Here is a 26088-nt window from a genome sequence, read left to right as displayed (position 1 = left end):
TTTGAGATGTGTTAGAATATTTTCAGACTTGAGGATAGTTACGATAGTTATTTATTTACAAGTATTTACATTTTTGACATGATTACCAGATCCAGTGTGAGCACAGAATGGCCAGGGCCAGAGCTGCTGTGTGTATAATCACACTCCCCATCCTCCTCAACAAAGTAGCTGGTGTAATCCACATCTGGTAGCCGAGTGTTGTTTTTTGCTCGGGTTTTAACGAAAGGGAAAAGTTTTAATAGCTTAAAACAGACGGGATAGCATGTTCGCATGAGTGATGTTCCACTGCTTCACCGTTGTCATCGTGTAAAGCCCGGCCCAACGTTTCTGATTGGTGCCGCAATTTCGACGGATAGGAAATGGATTTGAATGGGCTCTTTGCCAGACTACTTGCAGAGCAAATCTAAATATGCCGAAAGTTGTCTGGGATTTCCCAGGCTACGGAAACAAGCCTCAACACAACAGAAATGCTCCCGACCACGAGGGGGCTCTCGGAGTGGGGGAAAGTTTTCCTTGCCATTGTTCTATAGATTGGCCAGTCTTACAGAGATATAAGCACTTTTGTGGTTGGTAACCATTGTATATCCATTTCATACATTGTATATATAACATGAAATATCAATTCAAAATCACCTACATGCATTATAGCTGCATATTTATATTTGAAAACACTTTTACTCGCTATCACGGTGCTTGATGCCCAAGGGTTGCACCATACACCATGAAACATATCATTTGTATGAATTTAAATTACTTTTAACATTTAAAAACGGACTGGATGGATGTTAAAATTCCACAGCTTGGTTGTATTGTGAAAAAAAACCCTTAGTAGACTCTCAGACTCAATAATGCACAACATTGGAATTTGAACATTTAAACAAACTAAAAAGTAGTTTTAATTCATAAAATTATACGTTTCAACCACATGGTGGGATTTGCAGACATTCCCTTGGGCATCAAGCATAATAAGACATAATTATGCATAAATAATTAGCCACGCGTCCATTGGAGGGCAGGGCAATAACAAAAGCCAGTATGGAAATACACACAGACAAAACAAGGTGATTTCAACCTCAAAATGTACACTTTTAAATATACCATTTCTGCTATCTCAAACACGGAGAGGCTTCTTCATGATTTCAACTAACAGATTCTGCAAAAATGCAAAAATCACTTTTTTTACTTTTTTTTTTTAAGGTAAAATTTTAATTTATGTTGCCATCTTGCTTTTATCCCCAATTAGTACAAGCCTGGTGTAGCAGACCCTGTCCGAATGATGGCCAAAACTTTACTGATGAATTTTATGAAGTTTATTGTTTATCACACAAAAGATGAAGCATCTGTTTTCACTCCAGAAAATCAATCACCATAAGAGCTGAATAAACAAGAAGTGTGAATTAAAATCTTATCCATAAACACTCTCTCCCTTGCATTACCATCAGCATACACAGCGACACAAACACTCATTACGACTAACAGTAAACAAATACAGTTGCAAGAAAAAGTATGTGAATGCTTGCAGAATTTGTAAAATGTGAATAAGTTTAACTAAATTAGAGATCATACAAAATGCATTTTATTTTTTGTTTAGTGCTATCTTGAATAAGACATTTTATGGTTGTTCTTGAGTCCCTTGTTTGTCCTGGGCAGTTAAACTGCCCTTCTTCAGAAAAATCTTTCAGGTCTTGCAAATTCTTCAGTTTTCCAGCATCTTTTGCATATTTGAACCCTTTCCAACAGTGACTATGATTTTGAGATCCATCTTTTCACACTGAGGGCAATTGAGGAACTCAAACACAAATATTAACACAGGTTCAGACATTCACTGATGCTTCAGATGAAGAAACAATGCATTAAGTGCCGGGGGGTGAAAATGCTTTGAAGATCAAGGTAAATTGTACTTAATTTGTCTTCCGGGAAACAAGTATCTTATTTTGCTTCTGAAGGGTAGTACTAAATGAATAAAAGTGATATTTATACCAAATGAGAAAAATATAGACATCTTCATCCTGTTTAAATGTTTTCACCCCCCGCCTCTTCATGCACCGTGTTTTTATCTGAAGCATCAGTGAATAAGGTTTGAACCTTTGTTAATAGTTGTGTTTGAAAAGATAGTTTGTTTAACTTCTCAGGACAAACAAGGGACTCAAGAACAACCATTAAAAAAAAAAAAAAAAAAAAAAAAAAAAAAAAAACTGCCGTGGATCATCCAGGGAACCACACACAGTATTGAGAATCAATGATTCATAAACTTCTGAACGGGTTATTTTAATAAATTCACCCGTTGTTTTGGTCTTTTGGACTATATGTAAATAATTTTTTATGTAAAATATCTTATTCAGGACAGTACTAAATAAAACATAACATTTGTGTGATCTTTTTAATTTGGTTAAAAGTACTCAGTTTCACAGATTCTGCAAGCAGTTTACATACTTTTTCTTGCAGCTGTACAGACATTATGTCTTTTCGGGGGGGTGCTTAATAAACTTTATATCCGTAAAAAAACTCAGATAAAGCATTATAAAGTGTGTGCTCTCCTTTTCATTAGTGCTGTGACCTAGACCGGGTAAACCCAGCCTGATCTCCTGGCGATTTGATTTCGCCCTGCAGCTCAGGCTGGAAACCTGTACATTCGTTTATCCTGCTTCTGTCACGCTTTTGCTGGAACCAATTACAGGCTGACTTATCCACCTGCCGCTATTGGTAGATTTAACACAATGATGGATAGAGAAGAATGGATCGTTACCCGTTGATCGTGCCTCTTGTGGTCTGATTGTTTGAAGGACTATCCAATTGCGTACAGAGTCATTTGAATTATGCCCGTTGATCGTGCCTCTTGTGGTCTGATTGGTTGGATGGCTGTCCAATTGCATACAGTCATTTGAACCATGCCCGTTGATCATGCCTCTTGTGCAGTGGAAAACACAGAGCAGACTCCCCAGACTAATGTTCAATCTTAAAAGATTGAGCTTGGTCTGGTGATAGCCAGACAAGCTGAAACCAGTATCGCTCCGGAGACTATAAGCTGGACCACAAACAGTTTGAACTTTTTAGCAAAACCTTGAATTGCCTTGAATTGTCCTCGTTCAGGCAATGCACATGCATAGCTTACAAGACAGTTGTCGCTAAAACTGTTCGGACGCAGAGAGAAAATGGAGGATTACGGGGCGGTATTATAATAGACCCCCTTCCTACGTCATATGGGGAGATACATTTCACATGCTTGCAGAAAAAGGCTTATCAAAACAAAGTTACTGGGTTGTCCTTTTTCGCGTTTTCTAAATTTCATCAATTAACTGGGACCCAATTATAGACACTGATATACACACACTTAAACATGGAAAAAGACTGTTATAATATGTCCCCTTTAAAACTCTGCAGACGTTTTACATTCACAAGCAAAAAATTAAAAAGAGCATAATAGTGGCACTTTAAATCCTACAATTGTTAGGAGGATAATATAATCTGTATTAAAACAAAACAGTCAATCAGACTTTTTACTGACTGATGTCAGACTTTTATACACTCTCTTAAGGTTCAATCAGAACTATGGTAAAAAAAAAAAAAACGTTCTTCTCTTTAGCTGGGAAATCTGTTGTTCACAGCATGCACTTTGTAATGGGCTTTATAATGGACTGCAAGGAAATGGTCATTTTTAGTTTGCCCTGCTGAATGCACACCATGCAAATGAACTGCTTGATTTCGATGTTTTTCTTTTTGTCTTTCAGCCTCCCTCCTACATTCAGTCCATTGTAGTGCAGGTTCAGTGTACTAATGAGCTTGTTGGCACGGTGATCCTACACGAAGTGCGGATAGTCGTACGGGATCGAAACGACAACACCCCACGCTTTCAGCAGCCGCGCTACTATGTAGCGATTAATGAGGTGAGTTTCTATTTAGCAGGCCTTCTTTTGTTCTTCTTCTGTAGTTGTAATGACTTTTTCATGAGTTACTTTTATACGGTTTCTGGAGAACATGGAAGTCACTGGCATTCTGGAGCACACATTATTAGAAGTTTGCAGAAGTGAGTCGTTTTAGCTAAAACTGAACATTTGCCTGATGTAATTGGAATTTCAACCAGTGAATTGTGTCAGTGTGATGGTTTACCCACGACAAGGTTATTTTGCGCTAAATAAATTGCACTTGTGGGCTTTGGAGCTGAAGCATTTAGCAGTTAACATTTCTCTGTATTTGACTGCTGTGTAATTACCCCAGAAGTGCTGTAGCTCACTGAATAATTCTGCCAGTCACCTTTTGTGACTTATTTAGCTTCTCTTTGTTTTTCCACAGCAAGGGCTGTATTGTGGATTGCCATTACGACGTTGTTCAGTATACACAATACTAAAATTTTGTCTAAAACCTTCCTATACTTTGCATCCCAGATAACAATAGTTAAAAGTCCGATCCATACAACCAGTCACAAGTTTGGAATAATTGAGATTTTTTTTTAAATAAGTATTCTATGCTTATATTTTGACATACAATTACAATGTAAAATAACTGTTTTCTGTTTTTAATATATTTTAAAATGTAATTTTCAGCATTATTAATCCAGTCTTCAGTGTCACATGATCCTTCAGAAATCATTTTAATATCCTGATATCTCATTTTGGTGGTTAAATGTATTATTAATAGGTCCAAATATAAGGGAAATGAAAAGGGCAGGAGATGTGTAAAACTTTTTGAATGACAGTAATGCCAGTTTCATGGTGCAGATTTTTTTTGTGGGTCTGCCATTATGGTCACAATACTTCGCATTCTATGACTCAGTCTTTACCGTTAAAAATGCCGTCCGTTTCTGGACATTCATTAGCACTATTTTTATTTTTTCCTTCCCTTTGGATTAGCTTCCGATAACATTCAACACGTAGTGTCATTGTGGGTCTGTAGGAATGCTGCCTCGGTCTCCAGAGATCTTCTCACATTGGATTGACTGCATGGAGAGTGTGTGGCTTTCAGCTAATTGAGAGTTGTTCCCCGGAGAGCTGTCAGTAGAGATTTCCCTCATTAGGAGGCAGCTTCAGTGGCAGGCAGCCTCCTCTCGAGTGGCCTCAAAAAATGGCAGGCTGTATTGCCCACCATCGATTTCAACCGGAGTTTGAAACGTCTGACTGACGCACAGATAAGGGGGACTAACACAGCTCAGTCCATCAGTCAACAAGCACTGAAGAGTGCACTATATAAGTCCGCCGAGTGCTGAAGTAGTATGCCGAGTTTAAGAGAGATGGTGAAGTAAATAATAATGTTAGGGAAAAAGCATTTGATGGACGTGTGGATTCTAAATGGCTCTAAATGGCTAAAGGGTTGTTTGTGTTCATTGAGTGTCTGCAGATGCTGTGAAGTTATAGAGAAGTTCAGGTTTCCATTTATCAATGTCACCAACTTAATGTCCTTTTGCCCTGCAGCTATTGAGATTGATTAGATGTCTTAAACAGTAAGCTACAAAAGGCTGTGCTATACTGAATATTGTCAGTCTAAAGACAGTTGATGACCATTTTAGCCACGGCTATATTTGCTTGTAGAATTGTATTTATGTCGGTGGCAAAAACCATGATTTGCTACTTGCTTTCATTGCTGTCTGACAGAAACCATATTTCTCCATATTCTCCATTTTTCGTGTTTCGTGTTTTTTTTCTCTCCCACAAATCATTACTGTTTGTCAGACTATACATCTGTCTGTGGGTTTTGAAAATATTTTACCAATGAAAAGTATTAAGAAGTGCTTGTGTCTAAACCTTTTAACTCCTGGGTAAATACGACTGGCATGTGTAAATAAAGCTTAATTGGTAAATTAATTATTGCTGGATCTAAAACTGTGACTGACACTGTCCGTACAACTGCAGTTTTCCCAGAACATACAATGACGTAACTCTGATGGCACTATGAGAGTATCATTCACAAATTTCTGCACGGCCATGGTTCACATGTCTTTTTTTGCTTTGAATGCGAATATGAATATGAATACTATAGATATACACCGATCAGGCTTAACATTTTGGTCACTGACATTTGAAGTGAATAACACTGATTACCTCTTCATCACAGCACTTGTTAGTGGGTAGGATATATTAGGCAGCAAGTGTGCACATTTTGAGGACAAAAACATTTTGTCCTCAATGTTGATGTGGTAGAAGCAGGAACATGGGCAAGCGTAAGAATTTCAGCGAGTTTGACAAGGGCCAAATTGTGACAGCTAGATGAATGGGTCAGAACTTTTTCAAAACTGCAGCTTTTGTGGGTTCCCAGTCTGCAGTGGTCAATATCTATAAAAAGTGTTCCAAGGAAGGAACAGTGATGAACCGGCGACAGGGTCACGGATGGCCAAGGCTCATTGATGCACGTGGGGAGCGAAGGCTGGCCTGTGCAGTCCAATCAAATGTAATACAACATCCATGGCTGGCCCGGGTTTGTGTGCGTCTCTTACCTGGGGAACACATGGCACCAGGTGCACTATGGGTTGAAGACTGTGGAGGCAGTGTGATGCTTTGGGCAATGTTCTGCTGGGAAACCTTGGGTCCTCTACTCAATGTGGATGTTATTTTGACCCATACCACCTACCTAAGCATTGTTGCAGACCATGTACACCCTTTTATGGAAACTGTATTCCTTGGTGGCTGTGGCCTATTTCAGCAGGATAATGCCTCTGCCACGTGGCAAAAACAGTTCAGGAATGGTTTGAGGAGCACAACAAAGAGTTTGAGGTGTTGACTTGGCCTCCTTGATCTTTAGCCAATCAAGCATCTGTGGGATGGAGGCCCCACCTCTCAACTTAAAAGACTTAAAGGATATGCTACTAACATCTTAGTGCCAGACACCATAGCATATCATCAGGGGAATAGTGGGGGTCTAGTGGAGCTTTTGGCAGCAAAAGGGGCACCAACACAATATTAGGTCATAATATTATGCCTGATCTGTGCGTGTGTGTGTGTGTGTGTGTGTGTGTGTGTGTGTGTGTATCTGTGTATAGTATATACACACACACACACACACACACACACACACATATATATATATATATATATATATATATATATATATATATATATATATATATATATATATATATATATATATATATATATATATATACACATATATATACATTTTAGTATCAAATATACATTGTTTATTTGTTAATTTCTCGATCATCATTATATTTCATTGCATTATATGTTAAAAACTACAGAGCTTTGATCATGAAAGTAAGCATTTAAATATATTATTACTAAGACATATTATTGAGAGATTTAGAGTGACAGCTAATATTTTTATGCAGTTTTATAAGTAGCCTATTAGCTATACTGTTATAAAAATCTCATTTATTGCACTTGGAACATATGCTAATAGAAATGCTATTGTGCTTTATTTAACACTGTCAGATTCACTCAGGATTTTGCTTCTAAGAGCTCATTATGCATAACAGGCTGCTTAATTATTCTTTGTTCAGATAGCCTTATGTGACCTCTTCGTGACAGCAGTCTGAGAGTATTCTTCAGATCGTGATGGCAGTTATTTTCATTATAAAGGCTCTCTGAAGCATCCTAACTCTGTGCCACTTTTGTTGTGAGGAATTTGTCTTTTTTTCTCTCTAATATATATTGTCAGAACGTCAGAGTAGCAGCGCAGGAACTAACGTCTGAGTTCCCAGGTGCCTCCAGCTTCCGCAGCAGACTCTTAACTATTACTTCCTCTTTTTCCCCACACTTCTGAGAGCCGCACCACAGCAGGACCTCATTATGACAGCCAGAAAGAGAGAGATAAAGAGGAGCGCTGTGTACTTTACAAGAGCATGTCCATCAAATTCTCCCTCAAAGGAGTGCTGTTTAACACAACGGTCAAGATGCTTGAAGCATAAACTAGTCCGCCAACTTACTAGCACCAGGAATCAAGCACAAAATGATGAAATGGCAGTAGAACTAAGAATGAAACGACATTCACGCTGAGAGGTGGCCAACCAAGAGAGTGTTAAAGATGCTTAACTTCTGTGTTTCTATCTTTTCCAGCTAACGCCTGTCGGAACCACCATCTTCTCAGGTTTTACAGGAAACAACGGGGCTGTTGACATTGATGATGGTCCTAATGGACAAATTGAATACACCATTCGGTACAACCCTACAGATCCGGTACATGTTTTTCTTTCTTTCTTTCTTTCTTTCTTTCTTTCTTTCTTTCTTTCTTTCTTTCTTTCTTTCTTTCTTTCTTTCTTTCTTTCTTTCTTTCTTTCTTTCTTTCTTTCTTTCTTTCTTTCTTTCTTTCTTTCTTTCTTTCTTTCTTTCTTTCTTGTGTGCAGAGTGTCCTCAGGAAAAAATGGTATAAAAAAACAACAACAACAACAAGTTGAATCACTATATTAATTAGTAAAACATTAATCACTAGTGAAACATGAATCACTATATTAATGTCTTTACACAAGTCTCTATACATGTGCTGGTCATATAGTTTGAATATCATCAATTCCGTTTCTATGAATGGTATTAGTGAAATAAATCAACTTTTTGATGATATTCTAATCATATCACTAGCACCTGTATGGTCTGGATGTGCCAGATAGGGAACACAGAGAGTTTCCAGCAGGTTATTTTTAATTGGTTTACTTACAAAACCTTACAAAACCTAATCCTTGATGAATACGTTGATGTGCATCATTGATTATCACAGAGTATAATTGAACACAATTTAGCATCATGAAAATATACCGGCAAAATAGCAGTATATATAGCATAAAGTTTGCATATGATGAAATGCAAATACAATTTCTTCAACAAATCATTTAAATGAATATGGTGGTATTACAAATGCAAATTGGTGACATTCTCGTACTGCTTCTTAATGAGTGCAGCATTAATGCCGTGAGAGGAGCTAAACACCACTTAACCATTCCAGGATTGAAAGAAGTGTTTTGTGTGACATCTCTAAATTCGATGTCTAAGCCCCAAAGGAACAGCTTCACACCACCCACAGTGTGTTCACTGACCATCTTATGCATATGTTCACTAGAAATCACTCTCAATGTGACCAAATTAAATCTGTAACTGAGCTCTAAACTGTTTTTTTTTCATAAGTTCATCTGAAACGAAAAGTTGCTTTCAAGGTATAACAGAAAACTTTCAAGATGAATAATTATTCTGTCTAAGTGGGTGGTTCTTGGCCAGTAACCTGAAATGTGGATTGGATTTAATGCTGATAATCAAAAGTTTAGCTATGCAAAGACTACTGCGTTCGCTTTCTAATTAAAGGTTAGGTATTGTGATAGGTAGCCATTTACACATCAAACATTTTTATTTCAAAAGAGCAAGGAACATCCTGTCTCCATGTCCCTTTTTAAGTGTAATGTATTGTATGTATTGCTAATAAGGGTGAGAAGGTTTTGAAAGTCAGGCTATTTTGTCCCATCAGCATTCTCTTCTTATTGAAGCAGATAGATGATGAATTTCTCATGAGGCTGGAATTGTGTGAGCCTTTGTGTGTGTGTGTAAGGGAAACCCTTTTGACCTACACTTCTTTACAGAGCACAAACAGGACATTCGACATCCCTCTCACCCTGTCAGGATCGGTGGTTCTGAGAGAGAGGCTGAATTATGAAGAGATCACGCGCTACCTTGTCATCATTCAGGCCAACGTAAGTCTGCATGGAATGAGAAATATTGTACAAAAGAATGAAAAATGTTCTCACCCTCTGCAGTTACATGGCCAAACTCTAAAATGTTCCAAAAAACACCATAAATGATACAACTCTGAAGTCATATGAGCAGTTTGTGTGAGAAACAGACTGAAATTGGAGCTGTTATTCACTGGAAATCTCTCAAGTCTCATTTGCTGTTGTGTTCAATTCAGAAACGGTGTCTTTGACACGTAATGCTATGCGTTTGGCATTAATTGGTGCTAATAAATAGCATTTTTGGGCATAAATTTCAGTCTGTCTTTTACACAAAGGCTGAAGATTTGGAATATAGGGGAAAAGATATGTTCGAACTAATTGTATGATACTTTTTTTATGGTCATTTTAAAGCAAAAATGGTTTCTTAAGGTGCAGTCACATTTATCGGTTTCAATTGTAATCCACATGACCCTATGTTAGGGTTTGCAACAGGTTCAATATGGTCAAACAGAATTACTGCCTTGACCAGAAGAAAGCCCTTGATTTTAAAGTGACTTTTGTGTTAGTTGTGCTTTATACGTTGCTACACTATTGACAACTATTGAACTTTTTACACAGAAATGTCGCTAATATGACCGCAACTTTAATCAGTATCTTGGTCTTGTTTGTGTGTAGATTTCTTTTTAGACCTAAACAGCCTTAAAGTCCAACCAATTTCATTCACGAGATATTCAACAAGAAAAAAAGTATGACTTGAAGGAACTTAAAAGGGATGGAAAAACTGATGCCTGGCTCACACTTACAGGAGTTTTAGGCCGATTTATGCCCGATTTTCCCCTCCCGAGACTCGGAGAAAAAATATGTTCCAGGACTCGATCGGTTCCGATGTTTGGCGCAGATTATCTGGTAATGTGAGGCGTTCACAGATCAAATCTTGCAACTCCCGATCTGCTCTCATGCAAATCGGGGTCGCCCCGATCATATCAAACATGTTTGATATTTATCGGGATGAGCAAGATTGTAATAACGTCAGTACTGTCACAATAGCCAATGGGAAACAACTACGGCGAGACGGACATTTCAAAATGGCAACCGCGAGTTGAATTGCCGTAGTTTGCTGTAGCTCTCAGAGAGAGAGAGAGAGAGAGAGAGAGAGAGAGAGAGAGAGAGAGAGAGAGAGAGAGAGAGAGAATGAATATCTGCATTTCCTGCTTTTCATTTGACAGCACAAATCTATTACACTGTAACAGGTGACGATCGCTTTTGAACTAGGCAGTGGTAAACATTATAGCACACTAGTGTGACATAGCGCTAGTGTGACATAGAAATAAGAAAACAATAAATGACAGTCGTCTGAACGTTCCTTCACTTTATTCTCGGTCAAACACAAAAAAAACAGCCTGAAAAACCCGCTGCACTCCAGTACAAAAAGTGTGCATGCACCACCTTTATAGGGCAAGCCCCGAGGGGAAAAATACATTGCACACACACACACAGCTATACACAACGAGTGCCAGAACGACAGGAGCACTTAATAATGTATATGTATTTTGTTAAATTAAATATAATAAATATATATTTTTATTAAATATAATAAATATATATTTTATTAAATATATATAATAATAATCTTAATAATATTTTGGAGTGTGTGATACTCCTTGATTTTTAAATCCTGTAGTGTGAGCATGTTTAAAATTTGAGGGAAGAAAATCTGCAAAGATTCTCCTGAAGTGTGTGCTGCAACCAGATTTTACAATCGGATAGGATTTTAAAACTCCTGTAGTGTGAGCCAGGCATAAGAAAAATACCCAATTTTGACTTTGACTGTAGAGTCTATTTGGCCGGTGATTAAGTTTGGGATCTTGGAGTTGGATTCAGACATCAGCCCTAAAACAAAGATTTTTCTCCCTTCAAACCAAGTTTGTGTTTCCCTTTAGGACCGAGCTCCAAACCCAAGGGACCGGCTCACCGCCACCACTACGCTTACGGTGGATGTGTTGGACGGAGATGACCTGGGCCCCATGTTTCTACCTTGCAGCCTGGTAGACAACACCCGTGACTGCAAACCTCTTACTTACCGCGCCAGCATCCTGGAGCTCACAGATCCGGTGAGTGGTTCCTGATCCTGTGCTGCTTTAAGTCTCCTCATCCTGTATCTTGTAGCTTCAGCCCGAGAATTGAACTGCCGATGGTTTGTAGTGTGTTTTGCATTGCTGGTCTTGAAAAACATCTTTATTCTCTATGACAGACCAAATGGCTTTGCCTTAAACATGCTTCTAACGTTAAGGATCGTTTTAATTATGGTTTCATTTCCAAACCAACTTAACAATTCCAGGGTTTTGATTCTTTTTAGTGTCATGAGACTTTTGGCACAAGTTTTCATTTTGAATCGGACATGTCGAAAGTAATGACTTGCGGTTCAGTAAATAAGTTGAGGGATTTGGGGAGGGAGTGTCTAATGAAACTGATTCAAACAGATTAAAAAACCTTTTGAGGTTTTTTTTTGTCATTTTTTGAAAATTAGTGAATAAGTCAATAGTAACGCCAACCAATATAGTAAGTGTATCATTAGACTGATTTAAACTGATAACCTTTGAGTTTGCAATGTTTTGAGAAGCACAGGCTCATTTTGTGAAATAGACAACTCTTACTATATTTATGTTTAGTTGGAAGGTGTCGCTACATTCTTTTTACTGGGACACGAGCACTAGTGAAACATTACTGCACCCCAATGAAATATTATGGATAAATCCTTATTTCTAGATGGAAATTGCCATATACTCACCTCAAAATTATTATCCTGAAAATCTTGTTCAGTGTTTTCTATCAGCTGTTTAGAATACTAGTAATGCCAGATTCGCAAGTGTTTATTTAATCGGTAATTTTTTTTTTTTTGCAAATCAGTTTTTTTCTATTCAGAGTGTTCAATCATACACTGAATTAGGGCTGTCAAGACATCAGATTTTTCAATACACAGTGATCGTGGTCAAAATAATTCACAATAATGATATATTGCTATATCTATAGAAATATTATGAACAAATAATGTTATCAGTCACATAGAAATTAAAAAGAAATTGTTATTTTATATTATTATATACAGTGATAAAGGCTGTTGATTGGCATTGCTTTATGATTACTTTATCGTTATGAAAATACCCAAGATGTCTTGAAGAACACAAATAAACCATAATACAATGTCGCAATGATGTGTTAATTATCTTTGTTTAATCAGTCAACATGTCACAATTTGTTGTCTTTGTCCATATTAGGGATTTCCAGGAATTTATTACTTATTAGTCTAACTTGTGGACTTTCTGCACCTCTGGCATAGAGTATGAATGAAACATAAATTACATGTAAGAGTTTGGTGCTCTAAAATGCTCACATCATCCTATTTTAGGAAAAAATAGGGAATAAATACTGCTCTAAAGATATTTGAAGTAAACACACGATAATGCGATAATTGATTTATACAAATGAGCACACTTTTAGAATAAAAGCCCTGAGGGATGTAACTATAACAAAACACAGAAATGTGTCTGCAGTAACCTAACAGGTTAGTGTAACATTTCCCGCTTCAGGACTAGTAAAATAATTGCAATAATTGCCAAATCTGGCAGAGGTGGGTGAAGCGGTTGGTGGTTTGTTGCGCTCAATGTTGATCGGCAAGTCCTGAACTAGGGTAATTAACGAGTCTTTTTCGCAGAATCCAAAAAACTAGCTACGTTTCTTGTCATATCCGACAACATGCTTTTACATGGAAGTAGCAGCTGTGTGGTGTGTCTGCTTCTGCTTTATGACAAATGGCATCTGTACTTTGTGATGTCAACCAGATGTTTCCACTGGATAATTTACGCCATATTATCATCGCAGTGTCTATTTACACTAAGTGCAAATCGCGTGCCTTGTTGGCAAGTGCTATACATTGTTAGTGGCAAGTTCCGCCTAACAATGCCTGGCTGTGCCAAACACCATTTAAAAAAACCTCTAGGAATTCAATGTCTTCAGTGGTGCAAACAGTAAAGCATATGGCTAATGGATTATTGTTTTGACGCCATCAACACGGGTTCAAGTCCACCTTTTGCAGAACTTGCTCTTCTCTCATTTCTCATCACAAATCACATCGGAAAGGCATTTACTTTCAATAAAAATTAAGAAAATGTTCTAAATGTGGAAATAAAGTGCCTAACAAAATGCTTAATAATAATAAAAACATTTCTTGGGTAGGGTCAGAGATAGGTGTAGGGAGGGCTTTTATTGTCCCTTTAAGGCAGCATCCATTTAATAATTTAAGTAAATATAATAATTTACACTCTATATTATTATTGCGTCTTGTTAATGTATAACAATACTGAGGGGCAAATAGTATGTATCTGTCAAAATAAAGTATAAATTACATCTAATTACTATTTATATTGCAAAGAACTGCTACTTTTTCTTACTAGGGATGTTAACCGATGACCATTTGACCGATGGTTGACCGTATCAACGTTAACCGATCAAAGTTGTCGGTTAAAAAAAACAAGTGATCTCTAAATTAAGCTATTATAGACAGTGGACTAAACGCTACAGTTAGCCATCTCATTTCAAAATCTTTTTGTGTGAAGTGAACAAATCCTCACACTCAATTTTTCGCCTGTTTGTACTTAATAAACCAATAAAAACATTTGGCGCGAGGTCACAGCGTTTGGGTTTGTGCGCTCACAAGGTTTGCAAAAAGTAAACAGGCTAAAACTGGAGGTCATAACTATAACAAAGGGATGTAAACAAATACACAAATAGCGCAGCATATTTTAAACTTATCGGTTAACCGGTTTCAACCAGTCTAATGAGGCTCGGTGGTCGGTCAAGAAAATGTTTAGTTTTTGCCATCCCTATTTCTTACACAAACAATATTTTTCTTGCCACTTCGCTTCGCCCTACAGTTAGTTCTCTAGTTAGTTGTTAACAACAACTAACTAATTTTAACTACAATTAGTTACAATTAACTGCATGCATCTATTGATATTTGCTAGAGATTGATAGATGCTATTTCAAACGTGTTAATAGCAACTTATTTTCATATTTTCATATTTAACCATATTTTCTTAAAGATAATTGCTATTTGCACTAAGCGCAAATAGCAATAGATGCTATTTTAACCAAGTATAAATAAGCAAATAGAAGTGGAAATAGCTGTAGATGCTATTTAATAAGTGAAAATAGTGGTATATTCTGTTTACATCATATAAAACGTTTGTGTAAGAGGTTTGTGAAAGAAAAATATTCATATTTAAAACTTTATATGCTAAAATAACTAGCTTCCGGCAGTCAGCGGTATGCAACATGACTTAATTCGTCAGAAAGAAGAATGGCATATACACATAGGATGGATTAAGAGTGAGTAAATCATAGGATAATTTAAATTTTTGGGTGAATTACTTATATTGGATTGAGCACTTATTTGTGTAAGTACAATGTAACTATGTCACCTTAAAATAAAGTTTTTACCCATATACTATGCATCCGAAATATTACGGTTATTGCCAATACCGATATATCGCAACACCAATACACTGATTCATCTGCAAGGGTTTCTCAGATTGAAATAGTAATGGGATCATTTATCAGACAGCTATTTAATATGCTGATAGCTTGTCAACGAATCTGTATTGCAGGTATAGACAATTTGGGCCAGATTTACTAACAGCTTGCATCAGAGCAAAATCCTTTTTGGTGTTAAAAATCTACTGTCAGGATTTACTAAAGACAGTGAAAAATCACACTGAAAAGGGGTGGACAGAGTTATTTTTGCGGTTGATCTTATTGCATATGTATTTATAGGAGTTTCCCTTTCAGGCACAAAATTTATGGGAGGAGAGTATTTAAATTAATACTTACTAAGGCTTGTCAATGTACTGATGTTTAGACCATTATTTACCGCCCAAAAAAGCATGTCTTAAACCAGGCGCTAATGGGAAGATCGCGTTGGTCATTACGGAAATGTTCCGGTTGAATCGATGTTCTTTAATTTAAATGTTGTCAGTAGATCATGCACAGAACTTTTCACTTCCATCTGCGCTTTTTTGGAATTGTGAATGTATATATTGGATTTTTGTTTTTATATATAAAAACAAAAGATGCAACAAGTTTTTCACACCTGTATTTGGGGATCCTTTGCCATTCCTTCTTGCAGATCCTCTCCAGTTCTGTCAGGTTGGATTGTAAACGTTGGTGGACAGCCATTTTCAGGTCTCTCCAGAGATGCTCAATTGTCCAATCAGGGCTCGGGCTGGCCATTCAAGAATAGTCACAGAGTTGTTGTGAAGCCACTCCTTTGTTATTTTAGCTGTGTCCTTAGGGTCATTGTCTTGTTGGAAGGTGAACCTTCGGCCCAGTCTGAGATCTTGAGAACTCCGGAGAAGGTTTTCATGCAGGATATCCCTGTACTTGGCCACATTCATCTTTCACTCGATTGCAACCAGTCATCCTGCCCCTGCAGCTGAAAAACACCCCCACAGCATGATGCTGCCACCACCATGTTTAACTGTTGGGACTTTATTTGGACAGGTAATGAGCAGTGCCTGGTTTTCTCTACACATACTGCTTAGAATGAAATAGTTACTTGAGGGATTAACATTTTTTGTATCAGTAGAAACCCTGGAGTATATTCGAACGATCGATGAGCGCTCTTACCTCAGCACATTCACGATGTGTAATCTTACTCCTGCTGCGTTTGTGACTCTCACTCAGTGGCTCTATCAAATTATATTGAACAGACATGTTCAGTTTTTAATTGTAGTGTCTGTTCTCTAACTGATTTGATTTTATGAAGATGAACGCGGTGGTGGGAAAGTGATCAGTGATTCAGTAGCGGTGGCTTTGGGAGTGGCCTCACAGGGCAGCGAAGCATTCTGGGAATTGTTGTCTTTCATCCCGATGAGACAAAAATAAATGTTCTGTCTTTTCTCAGTCTAGAAAGCACAAAATTCAAAAATAATTTCACATTTCTACTACATTAATGACCCAGTTTAAATACAGATTAATCTTCCTAGTGCTGAAGTATCCCTTTCAAGACCAGAGATTCTTATTTCTCACCATCTTGGATTCCTTTAGGTGTTCTTTTTAGCAAACTCCATGCAGGCTTTCATGTGTTTTGCACTGAGGAGAGGCTTCGGTCAGGCCACTCTGCCATAAAGCCCTGACTGGTGGAGGGCTGCAGTGATGATGACTTTCTACAACTTTCTCCCAATTCCCGACTGCATCTCTGGAGCTCAGCCACAGTGATCTTTGGGTTCTTCTTTACCTTCTCCCCCGATAACTCAATTTGGCCAGACGGCCAGCTCTAGGAAGGGCTCTGGTCATCCCAAATGTCTTCCATTTAAGGATTATGGAGGCCACTGTGCTCTTAGGAACCTTAAGTGCAGCAGAATTTTTTTTGTTACCATGGCCAGATCTGTGCCATGCCACAATTCCGTCTCTGAGCTCTTCAGGCAGTTCCTTTGACCTCATGATTCTTATTTGCTCTGACATGCACTGAGAGCTGTAAGGTCTTATATAGACAGGTGTGTGGCTTTCCTAATCAAGTCTAATCAGTATAATCAAACACAGCTCAAATGAAGGTGTAGAACCATCTCAAGGATGATCAGAAGAAATGGACAGCACCTGAGTTAAATATATGAGTGTCACAGCAAAGGGTCAGAGTTTTTCTTTTTTAATAAATCTGCAAAAATGTCAACAACTCTGTGTTTTTCTGTCAAAAAAGGAGTGCTGTGTGTACATTAATGAGAAAAAAATGAACTTAAAAAAATTATTTTAGCAAATGGCTGCAATATAAGAGTTAAAAAGAGTTAAAAGAGTGTGAACTCGCCATTAAAATCAAATATTGAATGCCATTACAAACATTCTGGTTCCAGTAGTTTTGTCAAAGTGGACACAGTTCCGCTTAAGAACCATTTCTTGGTTGCAAACAAGGCATTTGTTTTCAATTACCAATTTAATTATATATTTTGTGACGTGAAACTTATAATGTAGATAAATGAAGTGATTAAGGCACAATTTGTGAGAGTGAGTGAATGTGCAGGCGACACAATGCAAGTGTAAATAATACAAAAGTTTTTGTGTGTGTGTGTGTGTGTGTGTGTGTGCGCACTAAACTTTGTTTGGCTCAAGGGCAAAGTGGTGATGGGGTTCTTAGTAACTCAGTTCACGGGTCACCCCTATCTACGATTGCACCTGCAATATTTGCAGCTCCAGCACAGAGCCTTGAGCACTAGCATATCGCCACCCGGCTTATGTGATAAATGCTTCTTTAAAAACATGAAATTATGGCCATAGGGCATACAACCTTAAATCAGCATTTCTATTAGCTTCAGATTTGGTTGATGTATTGAAAACTTGATTTATTTTCAGCCAACTCTCAACTCTCAACAAAGTGAAATGATGTTTGACTTGAATATTGCACATTGTGGGTTTTGTTTAGCATGAAGATGCATTCACAACCAATTTTATTTGGTAATGTGTTTTGTTTTACAAGTGAAACAGGGTAATCAACCAAAAAGAAGGGTAGAACAGAACATAATTGTATTCATTAAGAGTAAACTGGATAACGTGAAGTGAGAGTGACAAGAAAACAATGCTAGTTAACAGGGATGCCATAATACTCAATATAATATTGAACTGTTCGGTACGGCATTCACGGTTCAATACGCGCTGGTGAATTGCGTTTTTTGCGTTTTTGCATTTAATTAATTATTTCCATTTCTCTCCATTTGAAATATTTCTCTCAGTTTATTTTGGCTCTTTTTGAGTGTGCCTGTGTGTCTACGAGCTGATATGAGCAAATATCCAATCATATGCACTTAGGGGGTGTTAGCCGTGTTTTAAAGCCTTGCCGGTTAAACATTTCATTTAGCTGCTAATGCGCTGTTTTGCATTGAACGCACACACTAAACATCTGTCAAACACATGTGATTACTGGACAGTTTTACTGCACTTCTGTCAAATACACACAAGGTTAACATATAAACACTATCGGTTATGTCTAAAGTGAAAGTAAAATTGCGCGTCTGTATATGAGATGTCATGACCAGGTCTTCATTTGACCGCAGCGCAGCCTAGTCCTTAAAGGTACAGTTCACCTCTAATATGATGTTATCAAAAAGAGAGCAATCAACTTGGGAAAATTAAAGGTATATCTTTGTGTCTGTGACCAGTGTGTACAAGCCTGATGACATGATGAAAATAAGTTGACATTTAAAAAGAAAAAAATTTTGTTCGCAAATCAAATATATCTTGTTACTATTTAGTTATTATTTTGGAATGACTGTAAAAATGCATAAAACACTAACATGATTGATTTAGATGTGTTTTTAACCCTTATCCGGTCATAATTGTAATATATCTTTAGCTGGACTGTCGTGCTTGTGTTCTATCGAGTTGTTCATGAGAACGGTTTATGTTTTTGTGATCGCTATGACTCTAATCTGGTCATAATTGTAATATGTTGTTAGTTGGACTCATGCTTGTGTACTATCGAGTTGTTCATGAAAAGAGTTCGTGTTTTTGTGGTCACTATAACGCTAATCATGTCGTAATTGTAATATGTCATTAGCTGTACTGTCATGCTCGTGTTCTATCGAGTTGTTCATGAGAACGGTTTGTGTTTTTGTGATAGAAGGGATGACTTTTTCATTGAATATTCGACCTGGATTAGATACACAGATTCTGCCGTAGTCGTTGCCTGGGTTACGTTATGTACGGGGCGGAGCTATCAAAATAGGGGCGAGACCCTTTTGGGGGTAGGGGCGTGTTTGTTTTGGTTATTTAAAATATCAACAACGGTTACCAGATATCACTTACCCCACCTTTAAAGTCCTCATGAAATCAAAATGTTATACCCTTTTTTGTACTAAATTCCTTATATGGGTAGCTTTTCTATGTGTATTACGTAGTTGTGCACGTACTGTGCGTTGACGGCAGTTCTGTCATCGCGTCTTTGTTTACTTTCAGTTTCGTTTCTGCCGTCATCTTCGATGAGTGATAAATGTGCGTGCATGAATGTAAGTTCATCCATCTTTGTATTTATCTGTTATGTCGCGATATATTAACCCTTTCATGTCGTGATAGTATATCTGATCATTATGACTTTGATCATATCGTGATTTGATGTGTCTGAGGCGAGTGATGCACAGTGTAATGCATGTGTGTATGTTTAGCGCCATTTAACGTGCTGTAGACAATACTAACGTATATAGATTATGTTTACTGAGGTAAATGTTTATGTTAATGTATGCAGACCGAATTTGATATATATTCTATTTGTTTATTGCAGACTAAACCACACTTTATCACTTCTGTTTCCTAATGGCTGTATGTTCAACATGTGAATGGTCATACTGACGAGATATAAACCAGTCAAACGATCTTCTGTCTCCTGTCACACTTCTTGCCGGAGTTCCGTAGTGGACTAGCACTCCACCTAACTACAGAATATATTAGTCCTTTACATTTGGTCCTTCGAGCCGGATGCTATAGCCACTACGGTGACATGGAGCCCCAGACACCGCATTATTCACCAGATACCACGCATTCTGCTCAACTGCAAGCCAGAGCTCGTCAGATCCCTTCGTATTTGCAGGCTTATGAGGTAGCCTTGCCCAAATCCCTTCTGCCAGTTTCTGGGCCATACGATCCATATCAGCAGCCGAAGATGGACCATGCAGCGGCATCGCTGACCCTCAGTGGGCAGGCCGAGCCAGTCTCGACTGGGGTACAGCCGACTAGGCATGAGTTATCATCTCTGCAGTATGGACCAGATCCGGCTATAGTCCGTAGGACCAGTATAGACGCTGGGCTTAGTGGGCTTGTGGAGCAGCTAGATGTTATGAGATCTCCTTCCTCTTCCCATTACACATCTCCAGTACCACATCACAGATATAACAGCCAGACAGGGTGTGAGTCGTTAAGTAGTGGGACTGTTTCTCCCTTCGGTGAGCGAATGGAACAGGTTCAAGCTTACTCACCACCTGTTGTTAGACCAAAGGTTACTGCAGCCCAAGCCATCCAGTTACTGGATTCGCAGCCACTCACTTCATGCCTTCGGGTACCCAAGGACGTTTCCCAGCAGTCAGAATGGTGGCAGACATCTCCAACGGCAGCTTGTATGGTGTACAGCACACCTACCTCTCAACCCTTTATTCAGCTGCCAGCAGCGACCTACGTAAGGCAGACACCAGTGACATGTAGTACAACGTCATCTTCTGCTTCCTTTAATGTCATAGCATCTTTGCCGCAAACCATCACGTCAGTGAAGATACCTATATCCACGACCGTACGCAATGCTCTGGTGCCACCAGTCTACCAATTACAAATACCAGCACATAGCCAGGTCCAGTACCAACCAACACCTGTGCCAGATCTGTATCAGCCTTCACCCATGGTTACGGGATATTATACACCTCACCCCCCCAGTCAATCTTCAGCGCAGAACTGGTATCCTTCTCCGGCAGCACACACTGGGCTGTTTCCGCCATCACATGCACATCCAGTATGCCAGCCAGCACCTGCAACACCTGTGCTTCAACCAGTCCCAGTCCCATCGCTGCCAAAACTTGTGAATGACAGTGAAAGAGAGTTCACTGATCTGAAGATAGCTCTCGATAATCTGTTGAACCCCCACACTGAGCTCACAGAACACTACAAATACCGTGTGCTAATGGAGCAGTTGGTCCTTGATGAAGCTAGACTGATAGCCCAAGCATGTCGTCACCACCCTGCACCTTACACAGCAGCTATGTCAGCTCTGCAACGCCAATATGGCCAACCACACCAGCTAGCACAAAGTGAGATTGCAGCTCTACTGAACTCACCAGATATCAAGGCTGGAGATTCGAAAGCATTCCAGAACTTTGCTCTTAATGTTGATCTTCTGGTGGGTATGCTTACATCTCTGGAGGGACCACATGGAAGAGAGCTTACCTGTACCGGTCATGTTGACAGGTTGCTTAGTAAACTCCCTAAACACTACAGGGATAGTTTTATAGAGCACCTCCAGTTAAGGGGAAGACTGACTACAGACAGTCTTAATCCATATAATTTGTATGACCTTTCAGAGTGGTTGAAGGTCAAGGCTGAAGCCCAACGGCTTTCATCAAAGATGGCTCAACGCTATCACACTGAGAAGGCTCCAGTTCCAGCTTCACGTCCAGCTCCGCGTCCATCTATTATTAAGCCACGCACCCGGGCCATCTCTGTTTATCATGGAAGTAATCAGCTCAAGGAGGTTAAAGATGTACAGCCTGGCATTACTGAGGTTCCTCCACACCAGCAACCGCTCAAAAGAACCCAGCGCATGTGTTTATTCTGTCACAGTGAAGAGCATTACCTCTCTCAGTGCAGTGAGATTTCTGAATGCCCACCTGAGCGACTTGTCAAGTGGATAAAGGAAGGTAAGAGATGCTGGAAATGCGGACGCACCAGCCACAACTTTAATGAGTGCACTTTGAAGAAACCATGTGGGGAATGTGGGGACATTCATCTCCGAGTTCTTCACCGCATAGCACGACAAGGCCCAAGCATCATGCTAGTTACAACACCAAGTGACCGCATTTACATAACACCAACTAGCCATACAGGACGTGTTTTCCTCAAGGTTACCCCTGTGCTGCTGTGGAAAGGCGGAAAGTCTATACGAACCTATGCGATCCTTGATGATGGTGCACAGCGCAGCATTCTTCTTCCCGCAGCAGTCCAGCAGCTAGGTCTACATGGTAAGAGGGAGGTTATGGCCCTTCGCACAATCCGGCATGATGTTACCCAGTTGGAGGGACAGTCAGTCCACTTTCAGCTCTCACCCCAGTGCAGACCAAAAGAGAGGTACAACCTTGCTGGGGTATTTTCTGCACCTCTTCTGACCTTGACTGAACAAACATACCCTACCAAGAGGCTTCAGCAGAGCTACTGTCACCTAAAGGGCATTCCTCTTCCATCATTCAGTAAGATTCAGCCCCTTCTCTTAATTGGATCCGATTACCCAAGCCTCATTACTGCAAAGGAGCCCATCAGATTAGGCCCAGATGGAGGACCAGCAGCTGTTCATACGCAGCTCGGTTGGGTTCTGCAGGGACCGGACGGGCTTCTTCCGCACCAGGTACCACCTCAACAATGTTTGCTTACTTCCCTTTCATCAGTGCGAGATCCTATCTTCCAACAGGTTGAACAGCTGTGGCAGTTGGACGTCCTTCCTTACCGCAATGAGAAGCTGGTAGTGCGTTCACGACAGGACCAAATGGCCATGGAGCTACTGGAGAGCAGAACTCAGCGTGTGGAGGTGGATGGGATCTGGCGTTATGCTACCCCCCTCATACGTACGCCAAATGCACCACCATTGAAGGGTACTAGGGATTCAGTTTTACCCAATCTCAGAAGCACGGAGAAACGCTTGAGCAAAGATCCAGGGAAAGCTAAGGTTTATGAGGCTGAGATCCAGAAGCTCTTAGATGCCGGATATGTAGTCAAGGTCCCGCCCGATGTTCTACATGCTGATAAGGAAAAGTGGTTCATTCCACACCATCTTGTCCACCACAACGGTAAAGACAGATTAGTTTTCAACTGTTCCTTTGTGCATCAAGGTCTCTCTCTCAACCAGCAGCTCCTTCCTGGCCCTTGCCTTGGTGCTTCATTACTAGGAGTCCTGATTCGATTCCGACAGTATCCAGTCGCTATCAGCGGCGACATACGTGCAATGTTTCATCAAGTGAGACTCCTGCCAGAGGACAAACCTCTTCTGAGGTTCATTTGGCGAAATATGCGAAAGGAAGATCAGCCTGATGTCTATCAGTGGGAAGTCTTGCCTTTTGGGACAACCTGCAGCCCATGCTGTGCGACCTTTGCACTGCAGAAGCACGTCAGAGACCAGCAGGCCGGTGACGAAGGAGTGAGGCAGTCCATAGAAAAGAGTTTCTACGTGGACAACTGCCTACAGAGCCTCCCCACTGTGGAACAAGCCAAGCAGTTAGTCAACAAGATGAGATCCTTTCTTGCCTCTGGGGGGTTTGAAATACGGCAGTGGGCCAGCAATGCCCCCTCAGTTGTTGAGCACTTACCTGCAAATGCTAAATCAGAGAGTATAGAACTATGGCTGCAGAAGAATCATTCCGACCCTCAGGAGCCAGCTTTGGGTCTGATGTGGCACTGCCTAGATGATAGCCTGGGTTATAGGCACCGCCCAACGTCAGAGTGTCTCCCTACAATGAGGCATATTTACAAAGTCCTGGCATCCCAATATGACCCTTTGGGGTTTGTCAGCCCCTTCACCACCAGGGCTAAAGTTCTTGTCCAGAAGCTCTGGGCTAAACCAAGAAGCTGGGACGATCCCAACCTTCCCACGGATCTTCTTGAGAGATGGAGGTCTTGGGAACATGAGTTACCTAACCTCACTAAGGTAGTGTTCCCTCGTTGTTACATCCCTTTACATTTCAAGGAGGAGACATCACGATTCAGCTTGCACATTTTCAGTGATGCGGCTGAGGTGGCGTATGGAGCTGTAGCGTACCTGCTTATTGAGCAACAGGGTGAAATCCACACCTCCTTCTTGATGGCCAGGTCGAGAGTAGCTCCCAAGCGGCAATTGACGATGCCACGGTTGGAACTTTGTGCAGCACTAGCGGGTGCACAGCTCGCTAAGCTTCTACTGCAAGAGCTGACCGTACAGATTGAGACGACGACACTCTGGACCGACTCTACTACTGTCTTGACCTGGATACAGTCGGAGTCCTGCAGGTATAAAGTCTTCGTCGGCACCAGAGTGGCTGAGATCCAGGAGTTGACTGACCGGCATTCATGGCGATATGTGGATTCAGCAAATAACCCTGCAGATGACATCACCCGGGGGAAGACACTTATAGAGTTGGCAAGTCCCAGTCGGTGGAATCAGGGACCTCGTTTCCTCCGTGGACCACCAGATCAGTGGCCAGCTATACCTCCGAGGGAGAATCGAGATGATTCCTCAGAAACCAGGAAGACTGTATTCTGCGGTTTAACTGTTGATAGTCAGAATCCACATGGGCTTGACGCAGCTCAATTCACCTCCTGGAAAGCCCTGGTTAAAGCAACTTACCAGTCCCTTCATGGGGCGGCTACCCTTGATGCAGGAACACCAAGCCCTGATTTTCGAAGAACTGAAGCAGCTATCCTGAGTCAGTCTCAGGCTGAGTCCTTCCCTCTGGAGTTCAAAGCTTTGGAGGCAGGGAAACCAGTTCCCCTTTCTAGTCGTCTGAACACCCTAGCCCCGGAGTTTGATCAGGCATTACGTCTAATTCGAGTTGGGGGACGACTCCGAAGGTTGGAAGGCCTGAGTTTTTCTGAGACTCACCCGGTAGTCCTAGACCCTCATCACGCCATCACTAAGCTCCTCATTCAGGACTTTGATGAACGCTTGCTTCATCCTGGGCCAGACAGAGTTTTTGCTGAGCTCCGTCGTTACTACTGGGTCCTGAGAGGTAGGCAAGCGGTTAAGCAACACCAAAGGGGGTGCATGCAATGCCAGAGGTGGAGGGCTAAACCAACAGTACCCATTATGGCTGACTTACCCTTGGCTCGCCTACGGCTTCAGCAACCTGCATTCTTTTCGACAGGTGTTGACTGTTTCGGGCCCTTCACTGTCAAAATAGGCCGTCGTTCAGAAAAACGATGGGGTGTGATCTTTAAATGCCTGACTACTCGTTGCATACATCTCGATCTCCTCAACAGTCTGGATACCGATGCTTTCTTACTTGCCCTGAGACGTTTCATAGCCCGGCGGGGTACTCCTTCGGAAATTCTCTCTGATCAAGGGACCAATTTCAGAGGTGCCGAAACAGAGCTGAGAGAGGCCTTCCGACGGATGGAGCCTCAACTGCAGGAACGGCTGGCTGACCATCAGATTACATTCAAGATGAATCCTCCTGCGGCACCGCATTTTGGCGGCGCCTGGGAGCGTGAGATCAAATCTGTGAAGTCAGCCCTACAGGTTGTTGTAGGAAGTCAAACCCTGTCTGAAGACGTCTTGCAAACTGTGTTAGTGGAGATAGAGGGTATCCTGAATAGCAAGCCACTGGGCTACGTTTCGTCTGATGTAGCCGATGTAGACCCAGTCACACCCAACTTTCTCCTTATGGGGCGGCGGGATGCTGCGTTACCCCAAGTGGTCTACACGCCAGAGCCCTTGTCCAAGCGTCGATGGCGTCATGCTCAGACTATAGCTGATCACTTCTGGGTGTACTATACCAAACATTACCTCCCTGACCTTCAACAACGTCTTAAATGGCAGCGTGAGACCCAGGATCTGACAGAAGGTACTGCGGTGATGGTGGTGGACTCACAACTGCCTCGTGCTCACTGGCCCATTGGTAGGATCGAGAGTCTGGTGCCCAGCGAGGATGGCCATATTAGGTCAGCAAAGGTCAGAATAAAGGATCGCCTGTATCTTCGACCTGTGGCTAAGCTAGTTCCACTCCCAGCACTCC

General features: G+C 40.6%; 1 protein-coding gene across 4 annotated transcripts in view; it reads left to right on the top strand.

Annotated features, from left to right (window-relative positions):
* pcdh15b (protocadherin-related 15b) overlaps positions 1 to 26088 on the top strand; it is a 321029-nt gene that overhangs the window by 89672 nt on the left and 205269 nt on the right. For all 4 annotated transcript variants that reach the window (XM_067430706.1, XM_067430704.1, XM_067430705.1 and 1 more), the window contains 4 exons: positions 3729 to 3884; positions 8004 to 8123; positions 9509 to 9619; positions 11539 to 11709. In XM_067430706.1, coding sequence (XP_067286807.1) covers positions 3729 to 3884; positions 8004 to 8123; positions 9509 to 9619; positions 11539 to 11709 — 558 coding nt within the window. The remainder of the gene's footprint in view (positions 1 to 3728; positions 3885 to 8003; positions 8124 to 9508; positions 9620 to 11538; positions 11710 to 26088) is intronic.

Source organism: Pseudorasbora parva, chromosome 21, assembly GCF_024679245.1.
Source record: "Pseudorasbora parva isolate DD20220531a chromosome 21, ASM2467924v1, whole genome shotgun sequence".
NCBI classification, from domain to species: Eukaryota; Metazoa; Chordata; class Actinopteri; order Cypriniformes; family Gobionidae; genus Pseudorasbora; species Pseudorasbora parva.
This window is presented reverse-complemented; position numbering and strand designations above follow the sequence as displayed.